Raw genomic sequence first — 22,001 nt, 5'->3', positions numbered from 1 at the left:
CAAAACACGTAAATTTGGAACCGATAAAACTTTTATTTCACTTTAAATTGTCGTTTACACTTTTCCTGATTATAACATGTAAGGTGAAACTAGAACTGTTTAAAAGACATACACAAATCTAGTATTACGTCAATAACCAGGGTTGTACTAGGATTTTTTTTTTCCTTTTTTTTTTTATTTGGGACTCTTAAGCTAGTCTAAGTTTTTCACAACCACGTGCGCGCTAAAGCGATAAAACCATCACAGAAGCTAACTGGAGGCAGAATACTGGTCAGTAAAAACAAAAGCGATCGGAGATACCAGATATACAGACAGGCTCGGCTCCACATTCACTACTGTACGTTTTTTTTTTTTCTCAAGCATAGAATAACTGCTGTTTGTTCAGCTATGGGGAGACGTGTTTTTACTTCAGTGCATGAACATTGTGTCTTCAGTTGGAGACAAAGGAGTTCTACACCTAAGTAGAATGTTAATGATGTGACAAGGTATTGTGACACTGAATGAGAAGATCTGGCCTAATCCCTTCAAAATCCTCTAGCTTCCTTAAAGAGCAGTAGTACCCTCAATCATTTAAAACAGTTGAACTGGAATTTTTTAATCTTGCAACTGAACTGGAACAGAAAATTCTGGCAAATGCAAAACATCTCAAAAACAGCTGAAAGCACAGTGGGTTTGTTCTCATTGTTACCATAGAGACTGTAATTTATTCCACAAGTGTAACCAGTGGCCAAGAAAAAGATGGAACAAATGCTCCACAATAAATGAGAATATTGTCAAACTCCATCAAATCAAAACTAGAATGGATCCATAATGGCCAGAAGTTACAGGGGAGAACAATGATTAATGGATCATGAACTTTTTTGTGGAGAAAGGATGAAATAACACGAAAAACAATTATTTAGAAGCGTTAACTCCTTTAAATGTTTTTAAAGTAGGGTTAGATTTCAATTAAATACATCTCTTTTCACAATATGTAACTGTATAGTGTGTGTTCAGCAATGTTAAAATAAAAAAAAGAGGGACAAAGTAACATCAAGAACTTTTTACTGGTGTTAAACAGCACCACCTAACTGCCCTTTGACAGTTCATCAAGATAAACACTCCAGTTTCATGAAAAAGTCTAATATTACCTACTGATGGAATGTTTAAGCTCATGTTTAAATTTGAGAACAACTGGAATGACAACCTCAGGTCCCTTTTATTTTCATTCTTGGACTCATGCAAAGTAAAAATTATGAACATTGCACGACAACAACAGTAATGCATGTTAGTCAGTGTCACAATACAGCCTGTTTACTTCCTTTCTGTATGAGTTGCGACAGAATTGTACTGCTCATACCAATAAAACTATTTCCAATTTAACCAGGAAGCAGGGAGGGGGGAATTATGCATCACAGTGATTATTAAATTAAATGGACAGTTTAATAACCTTTTTTGATAAAACCACTGAGAAGATAGGAGAGGAGTGAAAGATACTATAATGCATTACCTGATAATGAACAATTACCTTTAAAAAAAAAATTAGCAGTATTAGGCCACAATACCCCCATATTCAAGACCCCCTCCCCTCCCACAAGACATCCAAACACACGGGTTCAAAACATCTCAGCCGTCAAAGAACCGAACATTACCCTGTGCCTTGATCTTAGAGGGGCAGAGACTTGTACGTCAGATACAATTCATGCTGCTCATCATACAGAAAGGCAAGTTAGGGTGAAGTGGATGGAGTAGGGAACTATGGGCTGTATGTGTAAGATCAAGAGTGTGGGTGGATTTAAACAGTGAAGTGCAATGCCTTTAATTCTCGCCCTCTCCAGCATCCCCCTCGTCACCCTGGTTTTCTGATGTCCACAGCTGAGGGAAAAGAGAGAAATAAAACGTTTGGTAAAGTTGTATTTGTCACCATATATACAGTATATGTATACAATATATACAATACATAGGTATTGGGTACATTGCAGGATGGTTGCCAGTTTGCCTTTACTGAGGATCTCTGAAATTCCTGCAATTTCTACAAATCAGGCAGTTTTTTTAATCTATTCTCACAGTCTATAAACTAATGGATACTTCAGGTATCCCTTTCTCTAGCAATATAAGGACTTCCATAGATGTTCTACAAGCTTAAATTGAATTATAAACAGATACAATGTATTGGTCTTAAATAAATAAATAATTTAAAGAAATCATTGGGAAATGGCTGTGGTGTAAGGAACACCACATATCAGGACATGCTTTTAGAGGAAACAAATCAACATTGGGATGGTATCTCTTCATTTTCAAAATGTCTGAAAAATATGAATTTCATATGAAAACAGGTGCAATGTACTGTCAAAATACTCAACATGAAGAAATTTTACTATATGAAATTTTAACAGACCCGTGAACTTGACATGTGATTGTCAGATGCAGGCAAATTAGACGCTCTCTCATTCCTATACCATTAACTTCTCATTCTGAAAAATTTGATGGCCCCATCATCTTGGTACGCAACAACTTGTGCTAAAACCTACAGTGACACAGCAAGGAGCAAGAGCTGGGACATTGCAGGGCATTGATATCACCACCAGACCCCACCCTACACTTCAATATCAAGGAGACCACCCTGAAGGAGTTCCTAGATGTTGTTGGATCTGCCAGTACAAGCTCAGCACCAGGCTGTAAGAGGTCTGTAAAAGGTGCCTCAGGCTCTTGCGCTGTTTGTGGAGAATTAACAAGGTGGAATGAAGGAGAAGGAAAGGTGGTTCAGCAATGGAGACTCATGGAGGGTGTCTGGATTCTGAAAGAGAAGTACTCATGTAGCATTTAGCAGTTCAGGACAATCTCTCTCAGTGCTGAGGACAAAGTATTCCTCAGTATTGTTGCCTGACATCCGACAGAGTTTCTCCTGAGGAAGTCCTATACTGATGCCTCCATGCAGAAGAGGGTAGTGTCAAAGGTGTCTGGGTGCACTGAACACACAGGAGTTGTCACCTAGCTGATCCAAGAGGCATGGGAAGGCAAAGGAAACCTGGCTGTTCTGTTGCTCACCAATTGTTCACCCTGGCCATGAACATACTTGTCATACTCCAAGACTGCACTACAATAAAGAATGAGAGAAGGAGAGATGTCGGCTGGTCCAGAAGGAGGTGTGAGCAGGGGTGGAAGAAGTTTGAGCCATAGGATTATAGGGATGCGGTTAGACCAGATGGGAGCAAGCAATGGACTAGATCTTGTGGACAGACCTCTGAAAGGCTTAGCCATTCTGAATTAAGTTTCTGATCCAGTGGATTTATGATGTCCTCCCCAGCCCATCCAACCACTTCAGCTGTAGCAAAGAGAACCAAACCATCCAAACAAACCTAGTAGACTCCTTGCTACAGCACAGGACTGGCAACTGAAGGTCAACCTAGGGAGACAGCTCATATTCCCAGACACCATCAGTAACAACACTCAGGCCAGACATCATCTTGATGTCAGAAACCACAAGGCAAGTGATCCTGCTGGAGTTCACAGTTCCTAGGATGATTAGATGGAATTAGATAGGCCTATGAAAGGACGAGGGCAAAGGTAGGCGAGTGCCAGAGCCAAAGCTGAAGTACAATTTACAGAAAATTAGGTGTAAATTAAGGTGAATTGAGGTGGAAAGAAAAGTATGACATGAAGACATAAAACGATTTACACTGTACCTAGGTGATCATGGACACCAATATATCACACAGGGAAACTGCTACATTTAGCATTTTGGGCTCTGTGCTGGCTCTAAAGTGCTGCACAGCATTAAAAGAAAACGGCAAACAGAACCACTTTATAAGTCAATATTTAACCTCAGAAAAAAAAAATCCTCTAAATATCTAAACAACTAAATATATGTTCCCTCATAAGCACTATATGTGCAAAAACTACCATCAGCTGCACCATTTGCTTACTGCTCATGGCTAAGCAGACCAGCCTGTCCTCATTTTATACACTGGCAATTCTTTTATCTTACTTGAATAACTAGTCTTATTTGTCTTAATTTATGGCTTTATTTATAGCCTACAGCTATATATTTTCTCAGTTTAAATTATCTTGTTTTCGTACATTTCTACATTTGAAACCTAATCTTACGGACAACCATCATTAGTGATATTTTAATAATAAAAAAAAAAAATTCTCAGAAAGCATTATAGGTTTTGTGATGGGAAAAGTGTAATCCATAGATTATCAACCACTGGGTCACAGATGGGTTCCCAGGAGATTTTTTTTTTTTTTTTTGCCGACCTTAATTTATAATGTAGTTCAATGTACATGAAAATGAGATATTTTGAAATAATAATTAAAACTGTCAAATTATTATTAAAATTCCAGTAGTTTTCCTTCAATCTGGGGCTCCTCTTAAGCCCACTTTTACCAAAGTACAGAAGTGACACCGTGTCCAAAATACTGTTAATTAGAGTGGCCTTTCCAGACCCTGGCAAGTCGCAGAGCAGTTATATAACATTTTTTCACAACACATTTTTGTGCAGCAGTCATGGTTTCTAGTAAGGCTGAAAATTATACTGTTTACTATACCATAGCATGAACACACACGGTACTGATACCGCAGATAGCCGCGGTATGAGCAGTCTTTTAGTCATATACAGCAACACAGGTCACGCACAACCAGCATGTACAGTGAAAGCCGGCCAATCACAAAACTCCTTGATTTGGTGAGTGGGGGAAAATTAGCCATAGAAATGAGTGTAACTAAAGACAGTGGTACGGATTTGATTCAGGGGGGAATCCTCTGTTATTTGCAGATATTTGTTGTGTAGGGCTCGCCTTGTCAAAGTCGGATCACAGAAAGGCAGCACATCAAACCTTTTCCATCACCTTAAGCAACGACAAAAAGCACTGTGTGAAGTGTGCCTTGTGACGGGACCAGACCACATATCCTATAGAATCTTAGTGGTAATGCATTTTTTACCTAAGCAAGCGTTAATTCCGAACACATTCAGTAGAATAACGCCGTATGAGTCTACTTCTAAAAGGCACAAAGAAATTACAGATGCCATAATCATCCAATTCACTAAAGACATGATTCCTGTATATACCGTATTGAAAGTGCATGCTAGATGAGCGATACAAAATACCACAACAGATAACACATCCAGTGATGAAGGTGCTCACTGTGAATACACAGGCTATACCTGGCAATTGGCAGGCTTCTTAAAAAGTATAAATTAAACATATATTATTGTTTTAAACTAGACTGAATTTATTTACGTACACTTGGGCTATACTACCATAGTATTTTGGAAAATTTTTCGTAGCTTAAACCAGAACTGAGGTTAAATCAGAACTGCAGGTTGGTATTGTGTTCTCTGTGGCATATAACTGTCGTTCTTTGTGGCATATAGGACTAAGTAAATACAGCCAAAACGGAATGCTAGAATTTGTCATTGCTGTCATATTGTTTTAGGCTTGTTTCACTCCTAACCGAAACTACATTTGATTCTTTTGTATATTTATTTATTTTTAATTTAACCTATTTATTGTAGACGAACACAGTGTAGCCTTTGTTGTGATCTGTCTCTGGGCTTAAAATATTTTTGAAAGTGACTGCATTTTTCAAATCCTTTTGCTAAAAAATAATTATGCTATGTTTAACTGTCAGTTAAATCATGAAGTATGAACCCATGTCATATTCATATTGTTAAGATATTTGGGATAAATACTGAGGAAATTTGTCCATATTGCACAGCTCTACTTTCTAGCTATAAAGACTTCAAAATACAATATTCATGCTATAATTTGCACTGCATACCAAGAGTCACATGGGTGATGTTAATCTGTAGCCTACTGCAGCAGTTAAAATCCAAAAAGTTCAACTGCCACAAAATGCAAAATGTGACTGATGAACTGTTGGTATCATTTGCTAGCACCTATTTATGTGAAGCAGTTTTCAGTTCTCTTCTGTGCATCAACTCAAAGTAGTGATCTCTGCTGGATGTAACAGCTGAGATGAGATGCATGCTTTCGACAATACAGTCAGGTCATTGACGTTGTCAGGACATTGACATTGTTATTTTGCTATGTACCACAGTATATTGGAGTTACAATTAAATAATGAATAATACAGACATACAGTTTTAATTTAAGGGCATTTACATCCAAATAAGTTGAACAGTGTAGGAATTACAGCACTTCTTATATGTGGGCCCTCTTTTTAAGGGATCAGGTTGTGGTAACCTCTGTATTTACTCTGGTAAAGTCTTCTCTTGGTTGATGTTTTTGACACAGATATTCCTACCTTCTGGAGGGTGTTCTTGATCTGGCCAACTGTTGTGAATTGTTTTTTCCTTCAACAGGGAAAGAATTCTTACATTATCTACCAAAATCTTCCAGGCCTTTTGGTGCTCCTGAGCTGACCAGTGAGTTCTTTCTGTTTTAAGAATGTACCAAATAGTTGATTTGGCCAGACCTAATATAGCACCTTTGAGATCTCACTGATGGGTTTGTTTTGATTTTTTAGGCTAATGGTGGCTTGCTTCACTAGCATTGACAGCTCTTTGGATTTCATCCAGAGAGTCAACAGCAACAGAATCCAAATGCACATGCCACACATGAAACCAACTCTAGACCTTTTATCTGCTTACTTGTAAGTGAAATAATCAGGGAATAACACCCACCCAATCATAAAACAGCAGACGTGCTAGCCTTCGCTCTCCATGCGCGCATCAACGAGCCTTGGGCGCCCATGACACTGTCACAGGTTGTCCTTCCTTAGACCACATTTGGTAGGTACTAACCATTGTATACCAGGAACACCCCCAAAAGAGCTGCCGGTTTGGAGATGCTCTGACCCAGTCATCTAGCCATCACAATTTGGCCCTCATCAAAGTCGCTCAGATCCTTACACATTCCCTTTTTCCTGCTTCCAGCACATCAACTTTGAGAACTGACTGTTCACTTGCTGCCTAACATATCCCACCGTAACAAGATAACGTTATTCACTTCACCTGTCAGTGTTTTTAATGTTATGGCTGATCGGTGTATATGTAAGGTGCTGTATTTCTCAACATTCAGCTGATTTGTATGTAAATACCGTCCAATTAAAACTTAAAATCTGCACAGCTCATATTCATTACTTAATATCAACTCCTATATACTGTGGCAGACAGTTAAAATTATTTTGTCAAGGTCCAAATATTTATGGACCTAAATGTATCGCCTGATTTTGAAAAGCTGCAGTGCGATGCACAATCCTTGTTCTCTCATAAGATGAGTGCAGCGTGCCTGCAGTGGTCGGCTACTGAAGTGGTCTCGCAAAAGCAAATATGAGACAGTGAGCGATGGGGGTGGGGAGCAGAAAGAGTTTTTGCTTACAGTAAGGTTGTCCCTTAGTAGCTGCATGATCAGAGTGCTGTCTTTGTAAGAGTCCTCGTTCAAAGTGTCGAGCTCAGCAATCGCTTCATCGAAAGCCTATAAGCAAAAAGGAATGCAAGGTTTAGTCACCAAAAGATACTTTCTTTTGAAACTCCACAGCCTCACCATTACATTTTATATTTTTGTCTTTAGAAACATTTTACTTTGATTTTTTTTTCACTCACTGTCTTTGCCAAACTGCAGGCCTGCTCCGGGGTGTTTAGGATTTCATAGTAAAACACAGAAAAGTTGAGAGCGAGACCCAGCCTGATGGGGTGTGTAGGCTGCATCTCTTTCTTGCTGATGTCAAATGCATCCTGGTAGGCCTTCTGAGAGTTGTCCACCGTTACTGTGGAACAAAATGAAAAACAATTAATTATGTAACAAGTGAAAACCTGTGTTAAAAATTTAAAAGGCAAAAAGTTCTCAAACAGTTCTATTCAACAGAAAACCTTTTTTTAAACTTACCATGCCTTTAAAGAAAACCCTACACTCTTCCCATGTCAAAAAGTTGTATATTACATTTGTTTTAATTGAAAAATGTAATAATATGGTGGTGTGTCAGCTGGGTGGTCTGTTGAAATTATAGTAGGAGCATTTTAATCAGACCAGGTTCTGTCTACATGTCACTGTCTAATGACACTCCACTAAATTATTGCCATACCAATGCCAATAATTTAGACTAACCATCACCTGATTTAAAAAAAAGTAATGCAAAAAATCCCTGTGTGACAGACATTCTACTTTCTTTCTTCACCATTACAGACCAACAGGAAATCAGCTCACATTTTTTTGCATCGCCAGATGCCACCTCAGATAAGTATCTGTAGTAGTCTCCCTTCATTTTCAGGTAGAACACTTTGCTCTCTGCCTGGCTAGCATTGGGTATGAGGTACTTCTCAAGAAGGCCCTGCGTGAATGAAGGAAAGAAACTTGCGTCAGAACAACAGCATTGAAATAAGAGACATTGCTTATGATTAGCCTTCACAGACAGCCCTTATTAGAGCAGCAATTGTAACACATGGATAAAGCTTAAGGACTAGGACACAGTTGATGCACTTGAAAGTAAAAGCTTGTTTACATATAAAATATAGTCATTTGATAGTCATATAAATGTCTACACTAGATATATGTTTTTCCACTATACAACGTATTTCACTATTCAGTAAGCTCAAAATAGTTTTTGTGTGGGCTTTAAAAAAAAAAAAAAAAAAAACACTCATGGTCCATTCAGACTGTGCATGTTGATTGCCTAAGTTGCTGAATCTTGTTTGTGGGCACCTGTCCATTAGGTTTCTTTGGCCAACAAAAATATATCCTTCTCAGTAAAGGAAATTTCATAAAGCAGATTAAAGCTATTTTTTTAAATAAAAGTTTGAAAGAAAATTAGCTTTAATTATCTAGATATACCACGTTTTAACACAACCCTCATCTAAGCTAATTTTCATGTAGGCCTGAGCAAGTAGCAAAACTTGTTTTAAAAACTATACTTTTCCTGTATTGAACACACAATATGCTCAATTATATTAAATCTCCAGAAAAGATCAAATACGAACAAAACAAAATTATAAAGCTTAGAGTGACTGATGGCATACAGTGAGAAGTAAATATTCAGACACATGCATTGAAATACTCCATTGCGTATGTCCACTTAAAATTTTATGTAAGGTTTTTGAATTTTTACTTTTTTGTTCATGTTTAAGTATGTACTCAAACAAAGATGTTTAAAAAGTGAAATCCATAAGGGCAATAGTATTCTGATACCACAAATTAACATTAGTTATTTGCTGTGAATCTGCTTTTGCAGCTTTTAAGAATTACAGCTTCAAGATGTCTATGGCATTATACCATTAAGGTTCAGTTTTGGCCTATTCCTCTTGGTAAATTGTCTTCGATTCCCCAAGGTTACAAGGGTCCATCTGATGCAATTTCAAAATAGCATAGAGATTGGATAGGCCATGCAAGTACCTTCACTGTTTTAAATTTTTTTTTGTTTTGTTTTTCTTTCTTGAGTTATTGTGGCTGTATGTTTGGGGTTGATGTCTTATTTAAACGTCCATCTTCTCCCCAGATCGAGTTCTTTTGGCCGATGAGATTTGGCCGATTTCTCCTCTAATATGTACATGACTCCATTCATGTTTCCTTTGATGAGGTGTAATGCCCCAGTACCATTTGCAGGGAAGCAGCTTCATATCATGATGCTCAAACCTCTGTACTTCACTGTGGGTATGGTGTTCTTGGAACTGTACACGCAACCCTTCTTTGTCCAAACACAAGTAGCTGAATTATTGCCAAAAGTTCTGTTTTTGTTTAATCTTTTCTCCCAAGAGGGTTCTGATTTGTCTAAATGCTCATTTGCAAATTTGACACACATCTCTGTGCTTCATCTTTAGCAGAGGAGTATTGTGTGGGGTGAAGGAATGGAGATGATTTCCACCTGCATATTATAAAACCAGTGTGACAGGAGGGGTCTGCAGCTTTTTCCATTTGAGTGTTGTCCCTGAGAACTTTAGGAAGCTCCTTTACCTTGACACCTGGTGCAATTTGCCCTATTTTTGCAGTATTTACACTGATCAGCCATAACATTAAAACCACTGACAGATTAAGTGAATTATTATCTATGAAGTGATTCTCATTACAATGGCACCTGTCATGGGGTGGGATATGTTAGGCAGCAAATGACCAGTCAGTTCTCGAAGTTGATCTGTTGGAAGCAGGAAAATTGGGCAAGCATAAGCATAAGTAGCTGAGTGACTTTGGCAAGGGCCAAATTATGACAGCTAGACGACTGGGTCAGAGCATCTCCAAAACAGCAGGTGTTGTAAGGTGTTCCTGGTATGCAGTGGTCAGTACCTACCAAAAGTGGTCCAAGGAAGGACAACCAGTGAACTGGGGACAGGGTAATGGGCACCCAAGGCTCACTGATGTGCATGGGGGAGAAGGCTAGCCCATCTGGTCCAATGCCACAGACACTGTATGGTGTAGCACAAATTGCTGAAAAGTTAATGCTGGCTATGATAGAAAGGTGTCAGAGCACACAGTGCATTGCAGCTTGCTGCGTATGGAGCTGTGTAGCTGCAGACGGGTCACAGTGCCCATGCTGACCCCTGTCCACCACCCAAAGCTCCTACAATGGGCATGTGAGCATCAGAACTGGACCATGGAGCGATGGACGAAGGTGGCCTGGTCTGATGAATCACATTTTCTTTTACATCACATAGACAGCCAGGTGCATGTGCGTAGCTTACCTGGGGAAAAGATGGCACCTGGATGCATTATGGGAAGAAGGCAAGCCAGCAGAGGCAGTGTGATGCTCTGGGCAATCTTTTGCTGGGAAACCATGGGTCCTGGCATTCATGTGAATGTTACTTTGACATGCACCACCTACCTAAACATTGTTGCAAACCCCTTCTTCATGGCAACGGTATTCCCTAACGGCTGTGGCCTCTTTCAGCAGGATAATATGCCCTGCCACACTGCAAAAAGTGTTCAGGAATGGTTTGTGGAACATCAAGGTGAGTTCAAGGTGTTGACTTGGCCTCCAAATTCTCCAGATCTCAATCCGATCAAGGATCTGCTCCCAACGTCTTGGTGCCAGATACCACAGTACATCTTCAGAAGTCCATGCCCCAACAGGTCAGAGCTGTTTTGATGGCACAAGGGGGACCTACACAATGGCACCTGTGGTTTTAAGCAGGTGGTTTTAATGTTATGGCTTATCAGTGTATATCTAGAACTTGATATACAGAGTTCACTGTTGTCTCAAGGACTGCACATTTCCAAGGTCCTGTGGCTGAAAATCAAGCCCAAATCATCAGCCCTCCACCATCATGCTCGACCATTTGTATGAGGTGTTATGCTGTGTTTGGTTTCTGCCAAAGACGGTGCTGTGCATGATGACTAAACATCTCCACCTTTGTCTCATCAGTCCAAAGGATATTGTTCCAGAACTTCTGTGGGTTGTTCAGATGCAATTTTGCAAACCTGAGTCATGCTGCCATATTCTTTTTTTTTTCTCCCCCTAGCCACCCTTCCATGAAAGTCATACATGTACTGTCTTTTTCTGATTGTGCTGTCATGAATGTAAACCTTTAATGTGCTTACAGAACCCTGTAGGTCAGATGATGTAGCTCCTTTTTTTTTTTTGTAGGTTTTTCTTTGTATCTTTGAGCACTGAACAGTCTGACCTTGGACTGAATTTGCTGGGATGTCCACTCCTAGGAAGACTGGCAGTTGTCTTGAGAGCTCTCCATTTGTAAACAATCCTTCTCACTATAGAATGGTGAATTTCAAATGGTTTGGAGATGGCCTTATAACCTTATGTCATTTGTTCTTGGCATGATGCAGACACACACCTGAGTGCTCCAGAACACCAAACTGCCAGAAGTTCTGCTTTTCCAGAGGTAGTCACACTTCTTGATGATTAACTAATCGTGTGCATTTCATTAATAACACCTGGCTGCTAATTACTCTCTGAATGATTGTGGAAGTAGGAAGGGTGTACTAATCCCCCCCCCTGGTTTCTGAATGTTGGTTTACTTTTTGCAAATGAAATGACATTGAAATCTATTGTTATTTGTCACCTGAGGTTATTTGACTTTTGTTATTTATTTAGGCCGTAATAAATAAAGACATAGAATTGAAGGATTTTATTTTTTTCCCCCCATGACTGTATTTCTCCTCACTGCATGCTGTAAATGAAGCTATCCATAACAAGTCATTGCAAACAGTGATAGAAGATCAGTTAATTATTGCGATATGATCCATGATTCTAATTTAGCATTCCTCACCAGCACATCATTGCAGATTTCCTGCAGCTCAGACTCAATTTTCTCACGGTATTCGCGCGCCATCTGCTGCTTCTTCTCATTGCCCTCCGTCTTCTGTTCGATGCTGGAGATGACACGCCAGGAGGAGCGGCGAGCGCCCACCACGTTCTTGTAGGCCACGGACAGCAGATTGCGCTCCTCATTGGACAGCTCACCTCCACCTTCAGTGACAGCCTTCATTGAGGAAGCCATGTCATCATAGCGTTCAGCCTGTTCGGCCAGCTTAGCCTTCTGCACTAGGTCACTCTTATCCATGTTGATACTGTTAAGAAGAGAGCCACTTCATTACATAAAATCACAGAAAATACATTGAGGCTAAGCTTAATGGTTAAGTTACAATGGTTCAGTTAACTTAGAACGGTTAACTTTATGGTTAAGTTACAAAAATGCTACAGTACTTAATAGTATAGGTTATCATTACCAAGTAATTTTTCAAATTCAGGAAAAAATAAATATTTTGATATTTTATTAAATTTAAAATTTAATACAAGGCCAGCGTTGGAAGCAAGAATCTGTTTTGTTAAAAAGAATTTGGTCATGCAGACTGGGGTTTATTGGGGTTAATTTGGATTTCTAAAAAAAATGCAGTGTAATGCACAGTGTATCTACTGTTTTCTTGCTACTCATATTTTCCTCAAAATTCTATTTTATTGCTGATAGACAGCTAGTGGAAAAAAAAGAATATTGCATCAATCTAAATTCATTCTTTCATTGTACATTAGTACATGACAATGAGAGATTTTTGTCATTGGGACAGAATAATTTCATGCCATGTACACTTTCCAACAATAATGTGAAATTTAAAAAAAGTATTACAAAAAAGGGCTAAGTTAAGGTGAAACAACTCTGTAATGCATGCTGATATGATCAAATACGTCATGAATGCATTTAGAGAGTAAGCTGTGACTGAAGTGTCCAAAAAAAAATAAAAAATAAGCCAGTGAATCACACACCTCACGGAGTAGGTTGATTCATGAAATGTGTGTGAGATGGAAAAGCATGGACACAGAAGCAAAGTCATGGTGCAGGATTTTGATCAAAAAAGCTTTTATTGCAGATGGAATGAAATTGATCAGTTTGAGTGATACTACTAGTGGTATTTTCTAGAAACATAATGACAGATGTAGCAAGTCGACTAAAACCATTTCAACAGTTTTGTGGTTTAAACTGGACTTTATAGATTACTGCAATAAAAAAATCAGAAGACGTGAGCTCAGTGCAGTTTGGTATTTATAAATGTACTGTATTATTAATGTAACCAACTGCATAACTCAGTTTTTGTAATTTTTGTAATTCTGAAATAGAGCTGCAACAAAATTGATTAAAATCACTCTCAATTTCTGTCTCAGTGCAATTATATTCAAAAATAATGTCAATTCAAAAGCATTTGCACTCCGGAACCATTGAATAAAACAGAGCAGCACTATTTCTCCTTATTTGCGCCCATCAGTAACCGTAGACATTGCAACACATCTGAACCACAGTGAGTCTACAGAACATAAAGAGACAGCTAAGCTGTGAGGGAATTTTAAGATGAATCAAATGCACTGAATTGTAACAAAAAGGAACAAATTAGTTCTGTACTGAATATTATACTACTAAACAAACAAAACTTTATGAAATGAATGAATGGGGCAAGTGAGTCATGGTTGCATGTGCCATCTTGCTCAAAACAAGCCTTGTGATGCATTACACATAGAGGGTGCTGTTAAAGTCTGATTTAAATTGCTATCGGCAAAAAAAAAAATTAAATAAAATATTTTTGATAGGCATCATTACTGATAGTTTCCTTTTAACTACAGGAGAAGACAGTGGGCTCATAGCACTGTAATATGATTATGTTTAGTTTTTTTTTTTTGGCTCAGAATTTAAGGTACTGTAATTGAAATGGAGGTTTTAGGGTTGTAAAAACTCTATATATTTAGTCCTTTCACAAATCACTTGCATAAGGTAGAAACAGTAGTGCACATATACAGTCCCCTTTGAAGGCAGTGAAATCGCAAGGCCAATTCTTTTTTTCCCCCCTGTACTAAGAAGACATCTCGGTCGAGACGATCAGTCAGAATTTCAGCTTTCATTTCCTGATATTTACATCTAAATGTGATACAAAAAACTAGAAAATGGCACCATTGGTAGCAGACCACCCAAATTTAGGTGAGTAAAAGTATAGGTACAGATAACAGATAGTCTTGCAGTAAATTACTCCTCGTCTTTGGTTGCATATCCCCTGCTTGCAATAACTGCATTAAGCCAGCAACCCACTGACATCACCAAAGTGTTGCATTCTCCTTTTCTAATGCTTTTCTAATTCATTCTGCTGCTACCATCATGTGTTACATCAATAAAGATTAGTGAGCCTGTTCGAGAAGCAGCCATGCAAGCCCAAGCCATGACACTACCTCCACCGCGCTTGACTGATGAGCTTGTATGTTTTGGATCATGAGCAGATTCTTTCTTTCTCCACACTTTGGCCTTTCCATCACTTTGGTAGAGGTTAATGTTGGTTCTAGAGCTTTTGTGGCTCATCTCCAATCTTCCAATCTGGCCTTCAGAAACTTACTGCTAATGAGTGGTTTGCATCTTATGGTATAGTCTCTATGTCTCTATATAGCATTTTGATCACATTCTAATTTTACTGCCATTAAAATAATTTGTAAAACATTCTATTTGACATTTCTTTGTAGGCGTATCTAATCTTTTTAGGTGCCTGTAATTCAGAAGGGGATGGGACTTCCAAGGAGTGTCAGTTAATGTAAAAGTTCAAAATACCTACACAATTGTCATTCATACACAGTTTGGCTTTTTTCATCGGGAAAGAAGAGAACATGTTTTCAATTTTTAAGTAAAAACTAGTGTAGCAATGGTCCTAGAGTACACCTATGTTAAAATAAACTGTGTGAATGTGGGCAGGTCCATGTATTTAAATTCTCAGGTCGGACCAAACAAGTGTTCAAGTTCTGCTGACAAAATGTATAGGACATAAATTGAATTCTAACTACTGTAATACTCGGAAACCAGTAATGAGATTATATTATTATCTAGAAAATGTTCATGAAAATGTGGGAAATTGTTGAAATAGGTCTTAATAAAAACGTGATATAATTTAATGCCAAGGTTTTTATGATCGAAAACAAAACAAATTTTATGATTTCTAAACATTTCAAGCCTGATCTGAATGAATTCACTAATTCATAAGAATCACCCAATAAACAGCCAAATGATTTATATAAAACATAGTCTGCAGAGGACAATAGGGCCTTTCGCACCGGTTTAGTTCCAGACCTAAAATTACAGTACTAAAGTACTGGGCGATTTTGTACGGACTATTTCCCAGTACCGTTTAAAGGGTTGCATTTGCACCGACAGTGGGCACTAGGAAGTGACGTAAGCCGGTCGACAGCGACGTCATTTGTGCGAGGCGTTCAACAACGGAAACAAAGAAGAACAACGTAAACAACCGGAGGATGGAGGACGCTGTGATCGGAGCTGTGTTTTTGTTGTGTCTCGCATCCATCTATCACTGTTCTCCATACATGCGAAATAAGTTGACACTACAGTATGTTTACACAGCGTTTTAAATCATGGAGGGTGAGGGCGTTTTCATCTGCGTTTGGCCAATTAACGTCTACTTACCTCACGGATAGTACCAGTTGTGCTGGTTAGACTCTGCGCCGGAGTAGGAGCTAATTTGGTTCTCGAAAAAGGCAGTCCGGTACTAAAATCACACCCAGTTCCGGAGGTGCAAAAAAGCCAAAAAGTGGGTAGTTCCACAATTAGTTCAGGTACTATGAAAAGGTTCCCATGGTGCAAAAGGCCCTAATATATAGTGGTACTGCATGCAGTCACTTCATTTATACTTAAAGCACATTTGATGGAAAATGTCAGAGAATGTTGCAACAGAAAATGGTGCAACCAAAAGGCCCAAAAAATACGGGAACACTTTACATTACACCTCAGTTTCCACTTCAGTGCCTCATGCATACCTTCTCTTTTGATGTGAGGAATACTTTAACTCAACCATTCAATTGTGCCCAACATGAGATAAAGCAGAAGTACGATTTTAAAAGTAGAGCCATGCTTATTAACTGCCACTTATTCTTTTGAGTTATTCTAACTTATTAAATAATAATCACAAATTTATTGTCATATTTAATTCAATTCAAGGTTTTATTTATATAAGTGATTTTAACAATGGACATGGTGACAAAATGGCTTTATAGAAATCAGGATATGGATTTAGATCCCTACTGAGTGAGTCAGAAGCGACAATGGCAAGGAAAAACTCCCTGAGAAGACATGAAGAAATCTGGAAAGGAACCAAACTCGTATCTTCGGAAAACACGTTTTTTTTTTTGTAAATTTGGCTTTTGGATATATATTCATAATTAATGTCCTGTGTTAACAATGTCCTGTGCATTTGTGTCGATCAGAAAGTGTATTATGCAGCACCAGGCAGTTGTGTCAAGTAGCGAAACTATTTGAATCAATTAACTTGCAAGTAGTTTATTTTTTCAACCCAGTAGCATTGATAATTGCTACAGGTGATCACCATCCTGCTTTTAATTCACATCGATGGTGCTGGGAGGAAAAATAACTGTTTCCCTGATTCCTAACATTGAAAACGAAGTCAATTGTCCACACACCAAAAATGATTCGCCTTCATAATTGGCAAGCAAAACAAATTCAGCATCCAAGTGTTTGTTAATGAGACAGCCAGTGGACACTGACCTTTATTTTAGTCAAGTTAGTTTATTTTAAGTTTGACAAGCAGTAATGTATTTTAGTTAGTGACCTGTTTAATTAAGCAGCTAAGAATTTGGTATTAATAATAGTTTACTGTATTTCTGGAAATTAATAGTATTAAATAAATATTTTTTGTATTTTGTATATTTTTAAAAATAACTGAACTAATTGATAGATTACTCATTTATCAAAGTAATTGTTAACTCTTAACTGCCTAGTCAACTGAATACTCATGCTATACATAAAATATTTTGGAAGACCCACCGAAAAACAATTAAAAAAGAAAAAGAAAAGAAAAAAGAATGTACTATAAAACTATTTCTATATATGGTGAACAACCTACCAAAATGTAGAATCAAGTAAAACCTTTTTTTTTTTTTAATTTGTTTATGAAAATTATATTGAAATCTGTATATCCAAAATGTTTAAAACAAACAACATGCAAGTGCTTCTGCCCCCAGACCAGGGCTGCACAATATATTAAAATTATTGAAATATTGCAAATATTTGTAAATATTGTGTATTTATAGCAAGTGCTTGCAATAACTGAATGATTTTAATACTTCAAAAAGTTACAAAAAGTACTCTTTTCCTCGAAAGAACATGAAACATGTATGTTGGGTATGTCATTTTATAAAGATATATAATATATAATGATTTTACACACTTATAGCATTATCGTACCGCATATCGCATTATTTAACAAGTTACTGTTATATCGCATTTTCCTTCAATATCGTGCAGCCCTACCCCAGACCAAATAATATATACACCTGTAAGTGGAGTCAGACTTCTATCTAATGTAACATTAAAAGGAAGTGTATCTTTGTGTCACACTGACCACTGCAGAAAATTAATACCTAAATTAATTAATACATCTGACGCAGTTTACTTAAATTACTAGTTCTCTGAACCACTAAATATTATGGTAAATTTTTGGGTTATCTTTATCTAGTAGGGTTTATCACAAATGATTTGAAATGGATGTTAAGACTGTTCTGTTTAAGCACAATTCAGTGGATTTACTTTCACTGAATTTGAACAAGAAATATAACATTATGACAAACTACATTTATTGGGATGCAGCATGGCTACAAAAAAATCCATGTTCTAATCTGAAAATAAAAAGTGAATATTCTGTTTAAAGAAATGTTTAAATATGTATGATACAAAGTATGATACTAAAGATCTGTCACTAAAGATGCTCTTTCCAATGGCAGATTCAAGAAACACATGTCCCTAACTTCGATTTAATGACATTTAATTAAATGCAACTAAATGCTACAATAGTCCTGGTTTCATTAGAACTGCCTGATTAGAACTGTGAGGGCATGTCAGACTGCATCTCCAAAAAAAAAAACAAACAAACAAAAAAAAACACTACATAGTATAAATGCTAGAAAAGCGTGTAAGGATGTCAGTGACACTTCCACAGAGCTTGTGTTTACATGCAAATTATGAGCATTGCATGCTGTGATTTGTACATATTTCTAGTGGCATGGTGCTCATGGAAGTGGACAAGATTGTGGACAAGATTGTGGTCCAGAGCATGGTACTGCAATGTGCAGAAGCAGTGCACAAATCACGTCTGGTAAACGAAGTAATAAACGAATAATTAACCACTTGGGTCTTGAGTTTTACTGAGGAAGCATGGCATGATCAGATTGACTTATTTTTCCAATTATACCATTTTTAGATATTATACGATCCTGAATTAAACACTGTTTTGGCGTTTCAATGTGTCCACAGGCAAGTAATGAATATTATAAAACATGTTAAACAAAAATGCTGCTTGCCTACCTTTTTACAGTACTAGGTGTAGATCATCACCATCTTTCAGCCATTTAGCTAATTCTCATTGCTTTCACTGTTAAAAAAATGTGAGGTAGAACTACACACCATTACCACACATACTGCTACACTACAACAACCTGTATAGAAATGATAGAAATTCTAACTAGATGTAGTTTTGCTCACATTCAGGCACAAAGAGGTGAATTCAACAGGAAAGAAGTCAGTTTAGTTTCTGTGGTTGGATTAAAGGGGAGAGCTGATATACGCAGCCACCTGTATCAAATACAGTCCCATGCACCTTGAATCAGGTAGAAAATGAAAAGAAAATGGCAAATGCAAAAACACAGTAATAGGTGGAATGATTTTGCTAAATAGCCCGTGTGTGTGAATGTGTGTGTCCCGGGGGCCCCACTGGTGTCCTATCCTGGATACATTCCCGCCTCATGCCCGGTGCTCCCAGGACAAGCTCCAGACACACAACACGAACCTGACCATGATAAAGCACTTACTGAAGATGACTGTATGTTCTTTCTGTCACAGCTGGTGGTAAACTGACCACAGAAGCTAATTATTAAAATGAGTCGGCACAGATGTTAATTGGATCCAATGTTATCATTAGGAGTATTTTGTTGTATCATGAACAAAAAACCTGGATGCACTATACTGTACATTTTTAATCTGTAAAAGTATTAGTAGGTATGTCATTTCAGTGGTGCAGCCCTTAAATATACTTCTTAAAAAAAACACACACAAAAGCACAACTCAGAGAAAAAGCAGTTTCTGTAAAGTTCTGACAAACTGGATGAGGTCAAAGGGGGGTTTAGATTAGACTAGATTAATTTGAGAAACTAGATTAGTTTGATTAGAACAAATATTTAGCTTCCCCAAACCAATTACTTCCAAAGTCGTCCACTCTGAACATCCTAAAGTGTAAACTGATAACATTTCACATGACTAAACTCGGACACTGAGCTGTATGGTGGTAATAAAGTGACACTTTTTGTTCCTACCTGGAGTATGTTTAAATATTCTGATAAAATGTTGTCTATAAGGTAGAGTTCGCTCATTAAAAACCTATATCTCACTGAATCAGAAATTACAACCGCGAGAAGCTGCCATAAACACGTGTAACTTGGCTACAAAGCTACAAGAAATCTTGGAAGTGCCAGTGCGTTTCTCTCAGGATCACGAAGCGAGCGCGCTGTAACACCATCGAGAATGAAGGTAGCTGCGATCGGCCAGTGATGTAATCGCTCCTAGGCATCTGGGTATTAGCTAAGGTGTTTGCATATCCGCGACAACGCCCAGGGCGGCGGCTACTCGCACGAATCAACTCCAACTCTTTCTGTCGCCGCTGAAATTAACAGGTAACAATGTAAGAGGAGCAAAATACTAAATCCGGAAACTGCTATTAGCACAGATGTGCTGGCGTTAGCTGCCATGGCAGGCCGAAAGCGAGACCAGAACGGCCTCTCGCTTAAACATGTTATTTGAAAAATTAATTATTAAACACAGTTAGAATTATTTAAGCGCGATAATGTGAGATTGAGAACAGTCACAGCGCCCCACGTAAATGTCGGATTAGCTGGCCTAATTCCGTAAACCTGCAATTTGAATTACAAAATGTCTGGATTATTGCCTTTTTATAAAACCGTAACAAGTATGGGTAAAATTTGCAATACTTATTTCAATCCGGTTTCTAATGCACCACGATTGCTGGATACCGTTTAGAAACAACCGGCTAGTTAACACTGCAGTGCAGCGCCTTCAGCTCCGCTCCTGTGTGCTAGCAAGTGAGCTAACAAAGTAGCCTCCCTGTGAAAAGCGGCCAGCTAGCTACGCCCTCTCGCATTCCCTTGCGGAATTTGCTGAAACAGAGGATCAAAAAATACATCCACTCAAGGGCTTAAATTTGTAACACCTTTAAAGGCATCATCGCCAGCAATTAAATGTGTTTTTGTCAATGCACGATGAAGGCCCCTGAACGCCTCCCCGCAGTACATTTCTCTCGGTAACGAAGGCCATTAGCTAGCCTACTAGTTTTTACGACGGCCAGGGAATGAATCTAAGTGAGTCGTGGCCCCTTCCTTTCAGTTGCAGATGTTTGTTTACTGTTGTGGCGTACTTGTTTAGTATCTAAATAAACACAGAATGTGTGTCGATCGAACCGATAATGAAATTGGACATTTCAGCTAAAACAAATACTCGCCATTCATCACACGCTTCGGCCTAAAAAGAGTCCTTGTACCCAGCCCCAAACCACCTTCCGCCATTGACAACATTCAGAGGCAAATATGAACCAGCGTATCCGTCAGCACATTTACAGAGTCTACAATCTGATATCACTCGAATCAATGAGCAATGAAACTCACATTTAAATATATTTCGAGTCCTACTTTTGGTCTCTAAATGCTTGGAGTATCAATCCGTCCTCCGTTTCGCTGCTCAGGGAATTCAGGGCAGTACCACTTCCGCCTGCGTTAACACTTCCGCCTCCTCTAAGCTCCACCCCGGCCAGTATCCATAGTAACCACTATCCGGGGTTTCCTAGGCATTCTACAGGGCCATTGACGTCACCAGGACTATGGCAACCATCGCAGGATGACGTAAGTAATCACTATAGTAACTGTTGCCAGGAGGTGGTTGACAGTTTGGCGAATGCAAAATGGCACACAAAATGACAGGCTTCAGAGCTTGGCACGTAGTGGGGCTAAATAATCCAGAGATAAACATAAAAAAAAAATCTGTTAACAGCCAGCCGTCCAGCCCCCCAACCCCAGGCCACATCCCCCTTTATTTCCCAATATCAGAGATCTGACAAACTTTCATTTTGTTGGAGAAATCTAATACTGCTACAGGTTGTAATTAAAATTACAACCTCATTACAGTGGTCTATCAATGGTCTATTATCAATGGTCATCATCATCATCATCATCATCATCACTACAGTGTCATCTGAATAAATCATACTAGCACCATGGATGTCATAATTCAGTTCCTAATTATATGTGCATTTTTAGTTGTATTTATATTTATTTCTGAGTATAGGGCTCTGTCTAAAACTGCTATGACATGGTTATAATGACCTTGTATATGTCCCTGACTTGCAGGTCTCTTCACAATAGCACTCAACCTTTTCTATAATTGTATAAATGCAAGTGTAAATATTTTCACTCATGGGAATTTTGGAACCACAGTTAAATAAATTCCTGGAGGAGAGAGATTAGGGAAAATGGGGAAAGGTGGGAGGAATGGCAGTGTTCACACATA

At 38.3% G+C, this 22,001-nt stretch overlaps 1 protein-coding gene across 2 annotated transcripts; it reads right to left on the bottom strand.

Annotated features, from left to right (window-relative positions):
• Positions 1–9: 9 nt before the first annotated feature.
• ywhaba (tyrosine 3-monooxygenase/tryptophan 5-monooxygenase activation protein, beta polypeptide a) lies at positions 10–21,261 on the bottom strand. Of its 2 annotated transcripts, none has more exons than XM_026921391.3 (6): positions 21,104–21,261; positions 12,156–12,456; positions 8,152–8,275; positions 7,551–7,714; positions 7,327–7,422; positions 10–1,854 (listed from the first exon to the last, which is right to left on the bottom strand). In XM_026921391.3, the coding sequence occupies exons 2-6, from the start codon at positions 12,447–12,449 to the stop codon at positions 1,798–1,800; spliced, it is 735 nt and encodes a 244-aa protein (XP_026777192.1). In that variant the 5' UTR covers positions 12,450–12,456; positions 21,104–21,261; the 3' UTR covers positions 10–1,797. The 2 variants fall into 2 exon arrangements, with proteins under 2 accessions (XP_026777192.1, XP_026777200.1); XM_026921399.3 differs by having other exon boundaries at positions 21,128–21,256.
• Positions 21,262–22,001: the final 740 nt, after the last annotated feature.

This window comes from Pangasianodon hypophthalmus, chromosome 2 (genome assembly GCF_027358585.1).
Source record: "Pangasianodon hypophthalmus isolate fPanHyp1 chromosome 2, fPanHyp1.pri, whole genome shotgun sequence".
NCBI lineage: Eukaryota > Metazoa > Chordata > Actinopteri > Siluriformes > Pangasiidae > Pangasianodon > Pangasianodon hypophthalmus.
Note: the sequence above shows the minus strand (reverse complement) of the source record. Positions and strands in the feature narration are given on the sequence as shown.

Bases quoted from the DNA above. Each gene is read 5' to 3' on its own strand.
- ywhaba (XM_026921391.3), bottom strand. From the start codon at position 12,449: ATGGATAAGAGTGACCTAGTGCAGAAGGCTAAGCTGGCCGAACAGGCT. The intron at 7,423-7,550 runs GTGAGTGAAAAA...TTTTGCTTATAG, and splicing joins CCTGCAGTTTGGCAAAGACA to GCTTTCGATGAAGCGATTGC. The intron at 1,855-7,326 runs GTAAGCAAAAAC...CTTTTCCCTCAG, and splicing joins TACTAAGGGACAACCTTACT to CTGTGGACATCAGAAAACCA.